Source organism: Pantherophis guttatus, chromosome 1, assembly GCF_059756535.1.
Source record: "Pantherophis guttatus breed Tessera chromosome 1, ASM5975653v1, whole genome shotgun sequence".
Taxonomy (NCBI): Eukaryota; Metazoa; Chordata; class Lepidosauria; order Squamata; family Colubridae; genus Pantherophis; species Pantherophis guttatus.
Window position 1 is genome coordinate 171,714,086 of NC_142063.1, and position 12,604 is coordinate 171,726,689.

The following is a 12,604-nucleotide window of genomic DNA, read 5'->3' on the forward strand; positions in this document are numbered from 1 at the left end:
ATTTCCAAAACCCTTGCCAAGAAAACTGCAGGGACTAGTCCAGGAAGTGGCCAAGGGTCGAAAACTGACTTGAAGCCCCCCCCCCAAAACTCCATATATTCATTCATGCTTATTTGAACAATAAGTTCTAAGCATACTAATGGGTTGACAGAGGATGACTCCTATGCATAACCTTGTAGATGTAACCCAGAGGATAAAATGAAGAGTTTTAGCTATAGGAGAAAATTGCCTGAGCATTTTTATGGCTTACTGTGTTTTGTACACAACGGACTTTTGTCTGAACATCCCTGTAGGCACTCCCAAATAAACTATAAAATACTTTCAGGGTTATTACTGCTGGAAAACTTTGGGCAAGTCTTCTAATGATGTGGTAAACCATGATCAAGCCACAAACTTGAAGTTTCCAAGTTGCAAGCTTGGAACTGAAGCAGTTGTGTACATATGTGCTCATGTGCAAGCCCAATTGATTGAAGAGTTCTATAATTTTATTTCTTAAAGATACTAGGACTGAAAGAAAGACACGCTTGCAGTTGCACTCTTAAAACCATATTTGCCTATTTGATTTCCCCCCGCCCCCAAGATACTTGTATAATGGGGCAAGAACTGCTAGAATGCCTTATGTCATGAACCAGCTGTAGCGTACAAATTCAAATTGTGCAAATGGTTCACATTGTTCACATTGTCTGCGAAGGTCACAGGTGATGATGGCCAGTCTTTTTGCTTAGCCTGCTTTACTGAGTTGTTGTGACAAAACAAAAGGTGATGATGATAAGGCGGAGAAGAGATAGCAGTTCTATCACCCTGAGGTTCTTGGAGGTAGGTTAGGACATCCCTGTAATAAATTAATCCTTCCAAACACAGTGGAGGAAAACATCCATCAAATCTTTGCAAGATTGAGACCTGAAATACATCAGAATGTGAATGTTTTAAAAAACTCCTCCTTTTTATCTTTGTTTAAGAAAGAGAGCTTGAATCTTATTTCGTTCTCATGAATGTTCACCGGAAAAATAGAGCCATATGCTGAGATTTCAGGAGTTCATTACTCAACGGCTGTCTTGCAGTATAAAGTGGATATATTATAGCCCATCCCTCTTGGCCTTAGGAAGTGGTCAAATGACCACATTCTTGGGCTGATGGATTGTTCTTCTCCTTTGCTTAAGCCCAGATGTGGCATTTATGAGGTGGTCTCATGACAAGGGGAAGTCGTTTTGAATAAAAACAGAATCTTAGTTCAGACTGCAGAGAAAGAAAACTATCATGAGCGTGACTGCATCCCTACCATGAAATTTAGTTAAACATCTGTCTGGGGGAATACTGAAGGCTTTATTAGCAATGTGGGTAGGATTTCCAGTTGGTAATGAAAACTTGAATTTTTAGATGTATTTACTTGCATTGTGATTTGCCTGCAGAAAGCCCGTGGCCTACAGATGTAGCATTTTTACAAATGTTTGTGGTGTTTTTGTTGATTTGATTTGGAATCTCTTATAATCTACTCTGCATATAAATTAAACCAGCAAGATGCATCTCTTAGAAATAACCTTTGCCATCAAGTGGAAAGGTCATTTTTTTCTATCCAATTAGTGGATTCTGTCTTAGATGTCATTCTTTGATAGATTACTTTCATAAGCACTGTTGTTAAATCAGAAGATGTCAAATTTACATTATTCAATCCTTGTTCATGCCTCTAGGCTACAATTCTCTACTGGGAGTTTGTCTTCTGATCTTTAGACTATTTCTGTCTCTGATACTGCTAAAGGACAATGCAGAAGCATAGACCACCAGTTCCCAAATCATGTCATAGTGCGAGCTTCCTTAGAAACAAGATAAATGTTTGGTTATGTTGTAGTTAGAATCAGGATGAGATTCAATCGCCATGAGGTTTCTAACAGTATGAACAAATGCTGGTTGTTGAAATCAACCTCTTTCAAAATTCACCTTTGTTTATTTGATACGTTCATATTTTGGGGCTTTTTCCCACCACGGAGCTCAAAAACAGCAGAACAGGATATCTTCAGCAAAGAAGCGTCATATGAGACCCAATGCAGCATCTTAAGCATAATCATTATGATATGTGTTTTTGTAGAATACACTTTGCTTCTATGTTAGGCTTTGTGTAACATTCTAGAGAGGCTATTATTAATCTAAAAATATGAAATAAATATATACCCAGAATGTTTAACCAATCATTATTTCATTGATTGTTACAATGGATTTTTGCCTATAAATACTATCCAGATATGCCAATGATTGTAGTCTGATATCTGTTTGTTAAAACGTGCGAAGGGCAAATGGAGGCCTCTGTGCTCAGCAGAAGAGTGCTTAGAACCATGTAGGTCTCAGATGGAGGATTCAGAGGAATCCTAGAGCAGACTTTTATGCATGTAAGGCTTTGGGGCTTTGCTGAGGACATTTATGATTCATAGAGAGGGAGTGGAAGAGCACCTTTAATGGGATGGTGCTGATTATTTTTCAGCTTCGCTGAGAATTGAGATTGTTCAGCACTTTTGCAAAAGGTGCTCAACCTTCAATGAATGGAGTCCTTAGTATACTTTAAATGGACACATGCGCTGAGGTGGAAAGCTGCCTTCGGGAAATCTTCCCTCTTTACTGAATTGTGATGAGCAGAAAATCTTTTTTCTTCAAAGACAGGCAGGAGCTGAGTGTGAACCTAAATGTTCATGGCATTTGGAAAAAAAGCAAATAAGGCGTTCAGTTTAAAGGATTGGAGCTCTGGCAGCTCAGGAAGTCAGCTGTCTGGGTTTTTCCTTTTTTGAAACCCAATGTTGAGTTTATTGTTGAAGTACCATGAGGTCCTCAGATAATTTCTCGAAAGAGAGGGAGACTTGGTGAGAGGCACACGTTCTGGTAACTCTGCTCCTTTGGTGATCTGTGGGTGATCTGTACAATTTTACGGGGCTGAGCAAGGAAGCACCTGTGGCTTTTAGCTCCAGCATTACCTACCGTCAGTCTTCAATGGCAACAGTGTTAGACGCACTGAACCTTAAATCCCACTTGGGTTTTTTTGTACAGTCTGTCTTCTTTTGCAATAATAACAATACCGCTTTAATCGAGTCGCTTTACATCTCCAATTACTATTTAAAGTAAAACTGCAAGACCCAGGAGAAAATTCTCTTTGAATATTTAATATTAGATCCTGTGCAGAAATATTTTGCTTATGTACATTAGTAGCAGTATTTTCACCAGTGTGGGCCTGTTCTCTCTTCACCCCCACCCTGGCCCCAGCTCATATCTTTAATTAAGAAATATACTAAGGATGTACAAGATCTCCTGTGATGTTAATATGAACTGGAGTTTGTTTATGCAATTCTAAAGGCTTAGTGTTGTAACAGTAGTGTTATAACTTTGGAGATTGCTATGCCTGGAGGAAATTTTTTAGATATTTCTTCCAGAATGGTAATAAATGTGTGTGTGTGTGTGTGTGTGTGTGTGTGTGTGTGTGTGTGAGAGAGAGAGAGAGATGATGTCCAAAATGGTTTTCATTTGTCTGATGTTTTGTTGGAGTTTATGCATATTGACCAGAGTTTATACAAATCTGTTTTACATATACACCCCAACATCCGCTTGGGGATAAGCATATTGCGTAGAAAACATACAAAATGTTGTTCAGATACTTCTATTCTCCAGTTCTGCATGTATAAGTTGTATGGAAAATATGCAGATTTTCATCTTCATGAACAGATGACATGTTTATGAAGCATGGTGAATAGGCAGAATACGGGGTTATTATGCCCGCTATTGAGAATGCCCCTCCTTGTTCCGCCATTTGTCCCTTATTTAGACCTTAATAAATGCAATATTTTAGGGTTTTTTCCCTGATAAATGCAATACTTTGTTTTTTCTTCTCTCTTCCCTCCCACACTTTTTCTTTTAATGTGCATGATTATCCTAGATAAGGGCTTTTTGAACAAAATTCTTCTAAGAGTGCTTTGTATTTGTAAATATGACCATCATACAGACAAATTTTCTAGGATCCAGGTTTCATGCAGTTTCCTCCTAATTTCTGGCAACCTCGGTTTATTTTTTATAATGAGTACATAGTTTGAAAAATGACTATTATATTTCTTTTCTTTTCATATTCTGTCAAATAAAGTGGCTTGACATTTCAAGATAAAATGCAAAGGACATGTGGGGAACTATAAAACTGCACATGAATTTCTGTTACTTTTCCATTTTAAAAAATTGTTTAACAGCATGTGAGAATCTTGAACGCAATGCAAGAGCTTGAATGTGAAGGGCAGATGAGATATGGAAGTTATAAAAGTTTTCTTTGCTTACTTTGTCTGTGTTCCAGGCAAAATAAAATGTGTCCCTTGAATGCTTTTGTTGGAAGAGTTGGACTTGTGCAAATGATGCATGGCTGTTTTTATGAGGTGGGTGTAAAAGTGTGCGGAGGACGGCAAAAAAAAATCTGTAGACATGTACATCTATCAAGTTAACTGAAAAATAACTGCGTAGTTTGTATGCATAAAATCTATACGGCATACATACATGTGCCTGGATTCTGAGAAAAGAGAAGAGGTTTTAAAAAGAGCTGTGGGTTTATATAAATGTTTTTGTGTTGACAAAATTCTCTCCATGGAACAAAACCAGATGTTTTTATATATCCTTACCTCTTAAATTCTTTCTTGTGATTTTTTTCTGGATACCGTTTTTTTCCCCCAAAGTGGAAAGTCACATAGAATTATTTGGATGAGGTTTGTAGAAGGAAACGTATTGAAACAATCAGCATGTTTCGGAACAAAGCAGTTCACATATGTGGGTGTATGTGTGCATGTGCAGGCGTACACACAAGCCAAGAATGTTCTGCCAATTTGTTAACAAGGGCTTTGCTTGCCAGATATTGTAGGGTTCTGTATAAAGTATTTCTAAATAATAGTAGTAGTAGTAATACTACTAATACTACCACCGTGTTTTCCCGAAAATAAGATCCTGTCTTATATTTTTTGAACCCCGAAATAAGCACTTGGCCTTATTTTCAGGGAGGTCTTATTATTTTGTGGTGCATGGAGCAAGACAGGGCTCCTCTTGCCATCTTACCCGATTTCCAGCTCCATCTCCATAAACCTAACCAGAGGAAATGGCGGGGATCGGCTGCGCATGCGGTTAAATATTTTCAGGGAGGGCTTATTTTTGAGGAGGGCTTATTTTCAGGGGGGCTTATTTTGGGGGGGGGCTTATTATAGCGCATGCGCTCAAAAGCCCGATTGGGTTTATTATCAGGGACATCTTATTTTCAGGGAAACACGGTAATACTAATAATTCATTCCAAAAGTAACCTAACAAAATAAGTGTATATAAAATTATAAAATAGGGAACACTTACATTTTGAAATATATGAACTGCGTGTTTTGTTGAACTTGTATTCTCTGATGTCAAAAATGAGTTCAAAAAATACTACAAAAGGGAGATTTTCAAGAAAGTGAAATATAAAAACTAAAAAATAGGTTCGTACACTAGAAGATTCTGTTCACAGCTAGGATCTAGATGCAACCTATGAAAAGGTGAAAGAGTTCCCACTCCAAAGCGTACCTAGCAAATTAAAACTTAAAACTTGCAGAGCTATATAGCTAACTGCTAGCTGAGCATATCATTTGTTCTGATAAAATACATTCTATGGTTCTAGAGGACTTTAAGAGAATCTGCCAGGGATGAGTAAGCCAGGCTATTGTCTTCACAGAAGACTTGCTATCTAAGAGTGCAAAAAAAAAGGGGGTGGGCGGGTGGGTGGAACTTAGAATGATAAATTTTGAGAATTTTGGTTCTGGGTCATGACCCATGATTAAAAAGTTTTGTTAACCTTTTACCAGTTTACCTAATACCAGAAATTTGATGTTGTGAGTCTCCTCTAGCACAGAGGAAGGAAGGTAGATTTTATGAAAGAGGAAAACAGTCCTTTGTGAAACAGGAGATGGCAAGTTGCTTGCATAGGAGGCAGAGAGATCCTGCTGTGAAGTCATTTCCTGTTGTCACTAGTCCTCTTTGCTGGCTTTGGACAAAGCAGGTTAGTCCTATCCTTGGGAAGGGGAAAACCATTCTTTCAGAGAATAGCTTTTCAGGGAAGGGTAAGGAGGTTTTTTTTTTTTTTTTTTAATGAGATCAAGTTAAGGAGTTTGGTCTCCACCTTTGCCTTCTCTCAATATGCCTCGGTGCTCTGGGTGCCACCACCAGGGTTGGAGGAGCTAAACTGGACGAAACTGGAGAATGAAAGCCAGGATGCCTTCCACCTTTTCCAAAAAAAGTGACCTCCTTGTTGTACTCACTGGACAGTGTGAAGTGGTAACAGAAAATGCAGTTTGCTTATTTGGAACCCTGGGAAGATTGGGTAACTCTTGGACAGAAATGGGATTATTTGTGAGAAGCTCATTATGTCTGCTAATACAACCAGCATGGTAGAAATGGGGTTATTGTTAATCCCTGCTGGAGAGCACCAGACACCTCCTGTGTATTGGCACCAAATGTAGGATTGGACACACCTATTACAGACTGTGGCCTGATTTTCTTAGGTGATTTAGTGCAGCTGAACTAGATTCGGAGGCTCGACAAATTGAAAAAGGCAAGCATACAAAACAGTTTGTGGTAAGCAAGTTCTTTGCTTGGCCTCCTGTGTATTGGACCTTCAGTGGCAATCATTCAACCAGAGTGGGGGAGAGGAGGAAATGCATACCTCTTGGGAAGAAGGCCCCTGTCCTTAAAACCCAGAGTTAGCTGCTGAGAAGTAATATATAATTCACAAGGCCATGCTGTTTCATGCAGATGGTGACATTCAAGCATGACTGACAGTAGAGAAGCAAAAACTCTGAAGTCCATTTACTTTCTTCACTCTGTTCTCTTTCCTGTGGTCTCCTGAAATTCTAAACATTAACAATTTCCCCAAATGGAAAACTACAGGCACTGTATAATTTTATATAGTGTTTGTTGTAGTTTCTAATTTCAGCCTTTTGCTTATGTATCTATGCAGCTGAGGCAACATTTCCCCTGTCTTTTTCTTCCCCAATTTATCTGAAGGACCATGAGGTCATCCAGTGCATTTGAGTAATCAGAAGTTTGTATAAGCAAGAGGTATTATTTTCACTGGATAACGTTCACAGGGTGGAGTGTGGGGAATACACCAGTAGCTTTTTTGGTGTTCCTTGATTTAAAAGAGTTTTCTTACTCCTCTGTGTCATGTGTCTGTAGAATAAAAGCATCCCCAGAGGCTAGAAGGAGGAGCTGGGAAACAGAGCCTGTGTTCAGGAGCTTTCTTTATTATGAAAAGCCTCCTGTTCTCAAGGTTTTCACCACTACCAAAGACCTCCTTTTTAATATTGTTTGTGTGCCCCTCCCCATGCTATTTAGGCTGGATACCCCTAGAGTCCCACTCCCAACATGAAGCAGCATGGTAAAGCAGGCATGAATTCTCCAGGTTGTCCATGTGTCTTGGCTGTCCCAGTTAAATTAGCAGCAGTTAGCAATGCACCAGTAGAAAACCCCTTGCCAAATGTCGGCTGCTATTAACTTGACTGCAGAGAACTCATATCGCTTTGGATCATGATGGCTAAAGTTCTGTTCCGTAAAGCAAGTTAGAAAAAATAGGTTAAACTAGATTGGAAGCAGCACAAGAAGGAGAAACTAAAGCTGCTTGCTTGGCTTGGCTAAGCCTGATTGCAGGGCAAGGGGCACATTGTTTAGCAGTTCTCAAGACATGGCCATTCTGTCCACTATATTTTCCTCACATTAAAATGTTCTCCTGTCATTGGATATTTCCAAATAGGGGTAGCTGCTAGAAACAATACACGTACAATCACACTGCTCAAAAGTATTTGTTTTGTTATCTGTTTCCAGCTGTGGTCATATTTGAACCAAAGCTGTAATTCAAAGAGAAAGCTATTTCATTTAATTCTTGGGTGTCTGCACTTTTCCTTCTTTCATTATTTCTCATTCCTTCTGGGAAATTGCTTGAGGCATGCAGAGAGGGACAGTCCCCTTAGGCTGCCCTGAGGGGACATCATCTGGTGGTGGCAATGAACCGCTGTGCAGTTTTGTCCCTTTTGATGGACACAGTAAAAATAAAAACAGTGTGCTCTACAGCCATATTGGAATGGCATTATTGAGATTCTTTAGTATGCATTTAGTTGTGTGTATGATGCAGATTTTCCCCCCTAAGCCAGTAATGAAATAATAAATCAGATTTGTGGCATTTGTAAGATGAAATGTTTTCTTGAAGATTAAATCACTCTCCTGGGCCCATTGTTATATAACTAAGGGTTGAAAGTGCTTCCTCGCTCAAGATGTAATTGTTACCAGGCTATTTGTGGGCCAGTACCACAAAAACCACCACTGCTGATTATTGCTGTCTTTAATTCCAACGGCTTAGCTTGCCATGAAATGTTGAAGGAGACAGGGAGGAGATGAAGGCAAAGCCAGGAAAGAAAGACATGCAGAAAGGACGTGAAGTGGGGTGTGGACATGCAGTTTTGTGGTTGGAACGGAAAGAAGAAATGTTAAGATGTAATCTGAAAGCTATTCCTTGCTAAACCAGAGACTGTATGTGTGGGCCTAACGTGGGACACGTAGACCTTTTAGACCAGGCATTGTTGTTGGACAGGGTGGATACTTTTCTAGGGTGCTATCTTGTAAAAGAGCATGCTCAGGATACCCTATGGCTATCTAACTACCTTGTAAAAGGTCAAAGATGGCTTAGTAATTTTTTGATTGCTTCTCCCTCAATTTAGGTTGGAGAGTCAACACTTAGGCAGATCATCTACTTTAGACTACAGGTGATTTTATTCCACAGAAATAAATGAAATAAATCAGAAACAGAATTGGTGCTTCTGTTGCTCCTAGACTGAAAAACAAAAAACTTAAAATCAGATTTGGTAGTCATAGTCTACTTGCATTAGAGTGCTACTGTTACATTAAAATGTTAAATTAGGACTGGAGAAGATTGGCTGGAATTTCTTCCTGATGAAATTCCCATGTTGTATGATCTTGAGCCAGATCTCTTTTTGGTTTCAGCTAAATTAAGAATAGTTGAAAGAGATCATGAAAAATGTCCTGGGCAAGAAAGGTGGGACAAACATGTAGTAAATAAAATAAATATTGTTGCTTAAAAAAACAAAAAGAATAATTATTTTCTATTTGTGAATTTCAAGACAGATTTTAAACTCCGAGCACGTTCAAAAGCCAAGGTGTTTGATCTTGTTGAATCTTGCCAGGTAACTCCCGAAATAGAATAGAATAACAGAGTTGGAAGGGACCTTGGAGGTCTTCTAGTCCAACCCCCTGCTTAGACAGAAAACCCTACACCACTTCAGACAAATGGTTATCTAATCTCTTCTTAAAAACTTCCAGTGTTGGAGCATTTACAACTTCTGGAGGCAAGTTGTTCCACTGTTTAATTGTTCTAACTGTCAGGAAATTTCTCCTTAGGTCTAAGTTGCTTCTCTCCTTGATTAGTTTCTGCCCATTACTTCTTGTTCTACTTTCAGGTGCTTTGGAGAATAGTTTGACTCCTTCTCCTTTGTGGCAATCCCTGAGATATCGGAACACTGCTATCATGTCACCCCAGTCCTTCTTTTCATAAGACTAGAAATATCCAGTTCCAGCAACCGTTCTTTATGTTTTATTCTTGAGTCCCCTAATCATCTTTGTTGCTCTTCTCTGCACTCTTTCTAGAGTATCAATATCTTTTTTACATCATGGCGACTAAAATTGGATGCAGTATTCCAAGTGTGGTCTTACCAAGGCATTATAAAGTGGTATTAACACTTCATGTGATACTGATTCTATCCCTCTGTTTTATGCAGCCTAGAACTGTGTTGGCTTTTTTGGCAGCTGCAGCACACTGTGACTCATATTTAAGTGATTGTCCACTAGGGCTCCAAGATCCCTCTCACAGTCACCACTATTGAGCAAGGTACCACATACTGTATACTGTACCTGTGCATTTTGTTTTTCTTGTCTAAATGTAGAACCTTACTTTTTTCACCACTGAATTTCATTTTTTTAGATAGCGCCCAATGTTCAAGTCTGTCAAGATCCTTCTGTATCTTAAGCCTATCTTCTGGAATGTTGGCTGTTCCTGCTAGCTTGGTGTCATCTGCAAGTTTGATGAGTTCCCCATCTATCTCCTCGTCCAAATCACTGATTAATATGTTGAAGAGCACTGGGCCTAAAACAGAGTCCTGGGGTACCCCACTGCATGCCTCCCTCCATGTAGATGCAGTTCCATTGAGGACTACGCGTTGAGTGCGATTGGTCAGCCAGTTACAAATCCATTTGGTGGTGATGCTGTCTAACCCACATTTTTCTATTTTATCAAGTAGTAGGTTATGGTCTATTTTGTCAAATGCCTTACTGAAGTCCAAGTAAATTATATCGACAGCATTCCTCTGGTCCACTAGTTTTGTCACTTTGTCAAAGAATGCAATTTGTTTAGTGTGGCATGATTTGTTTTTGACAAACCCAGGTTGGCTTTTGGTTATTACTTTGTTTGCTTCTAGGTGTTCACTGATTTGTTGTGTGATTATCTTTTCCAGAATCTTCCCTGGTATTGAGTTCAGGCTGATAGGTCAATAATTTCCTACATCTATTTTTTTTTTCTTTTTTTGAATATGGGAACTACATCCACTCTTTTCCAGTCCTCTGGAAGTTCCCCGGTGCTTCAGGATCTTTGAAACATATAGTTCAGTGCAGGGATGAAATGCAAAATTTTTTGCTACTGGTTCTGTGAGTGTGGCTTGGTGGGGGGGGGGGTCATGTGACTGGGTGGGTGTGGCCAACTTTTTTTTAACGTTTTAAAGCATTTTTACTATCTATTTGCCAGAACTGGTAGTAAAAAAATGCTTTAAAAAAGTTTTTTAAAAAGGTTCTGATGATCACGTGGCATAGCTGTGATTGTCGGAACCTTCCTCTTTTTTTTTTTTTTTTTACTTTTTAAAGCATTTTTTTATTACCAGTTCACCCAAACTGGTAGTTTTTATCACTATTGGTTCACCTGAACTGGAGCAAACTGGTAGCATTTCACCCTTGGTTCAGTGGTTCTGAGATGACATCTGCCAGTTCCTTCAGTACCTTGGGGTGTAATGGCTTTCCTCACTCCTATTTGACATGGTAATTATGAAGGGAGGGAGAACAGTTGGCTGTTCTCTGCTAAGTACCATCCTATGAAGACTTTCTCAAGATAAATGACAACCAAGCACTGAAGCATAGTGATCACTATTATGCGAGATTTATCCAGTTGTACTGAATTGTGTAATTCAGAAATAGAGGAACTATTGGTGAGAAAAGGCATTACCAGGGACAAAGAAGGAAAAGAAGTGTATGATAGTCAGTTGGACTATAGTCATTCCAGTTTCAAATTATGTATTTTCCTTTTTTTAAATCAAAGGCAGGATTATTAAATTGGAATCTAATAATCCCTGTGAGTCCTGTTAGACTAACTATGGAAGAAAGGAAAGAATTGGAGGCACTTCTATTTACTTCCAAATAATCTGTTTTCTGTTTTAAATATTCAGGGGAATAAAAAGAAATTTTGTAGATGGGCCCCATTTATAGCTGTTCTATTTTCCTGAACTGTCTAAGATGTGAATGTATTGCTATTTGAGGTTGATGTTATTATGCACGCTAAATCTAAATATCCACATCTACAGTAAAACAAATGGAAAACAGAAAATCACAACATAATTCAATCATCAATTACCAGAAAAATATATTAAAGTGTTTTAAGATTATCACCAATGTCACTTGCTGCCTTTATTTTAGATTTTGGATATTTTTATCTGTTTGTTTGTAGCTCAGCCATGCGGGGGCCGCTTGAATTCCAAAGATGCTGGCTACATCACTTCACCCGGCTATCCACAAGACTACCCATCCCATCAGAACTGTGAGTGGATCATTTATGCCCCAGAACCCAATCAGAAGATCACCCTCAACTTCAACCCTCACTTTGAAATTGAGAAACACGATTGCAAGTAAGCAGTTCCTTTTTTTTTTTTTTTTGTCTCCTACTGCCCCTGTCCTTGACTTAGGGGAAAAAATCCAGTCTGTTCCTCCTGATTCTTGGCCTCTCTTCATTCCCACTGTATGATTAGCGTAATATCTTTATAAAAACTGATACTGTGATTGGAGGAATTTAGATAGTGTGGATGAATGGGAGGTTGAAACTCTGAAGCTAAAATTGATGGTGCCATTCTGCAAAGTTGCAAGTAATATATCACACTTGGAATGTAGCTATTAAGCAAAAATTTCTGATAAGCCATTAGTATATCTTACACTGCATGCATGAGCACAGATTAGAGGTCTTATTCCTACTCTTTGCTACATTGCAAATAAGCACAGAATCAGGGAGATGGGGAATGTGTGAATCATATTCTGGTGCCTGACATGGCCATGGCTCTCAAGGTCTTTTTTCTGTCTTACTGAGCATTTAGTAACTGCCTAAACAGATACACAATGCTAGTATTTTCAATTTCCTTATATTTGTTCATCCATCAGAGGTAGAAAAGAAAAAGCTACTTTAAAAAAAAAAAGATACAGGAATAAGAGCTCCTGCTTCAGGAATCAGAATCAGCTTCATGGTTTGGTTGGGAGTCTTTGTGTTTTT

At 38.8% G+C, this 12,604-nt stretch overlaps 1 protein-coding gene across 4 annotated transcripts in view; it reads left to right on the forward strand.

Annotated features, from left to right (window-relative positions):
- NRP2 (neuropilin 2) overlaps positions 1–12,604 on the forward strand; it is a 207,191-nt gene that overhangs the window by 26,151 nt on the left and 168,436 nt on the right. For all 4 annotated transcript variants that reach the window (XM_034431468.2, XM_034431452.3, XM_034431461.3 and 1 more), the window contains exon 2: positions 11,795–11,972. In XM_034431468.2, coding sequence (XP_034287359.2) covers positions 11,795–11,972 — 178 coding nt within the window. The remainder of the gene's footprint in view (positions 1–11,794; positions 11,973–12,604) is intronic.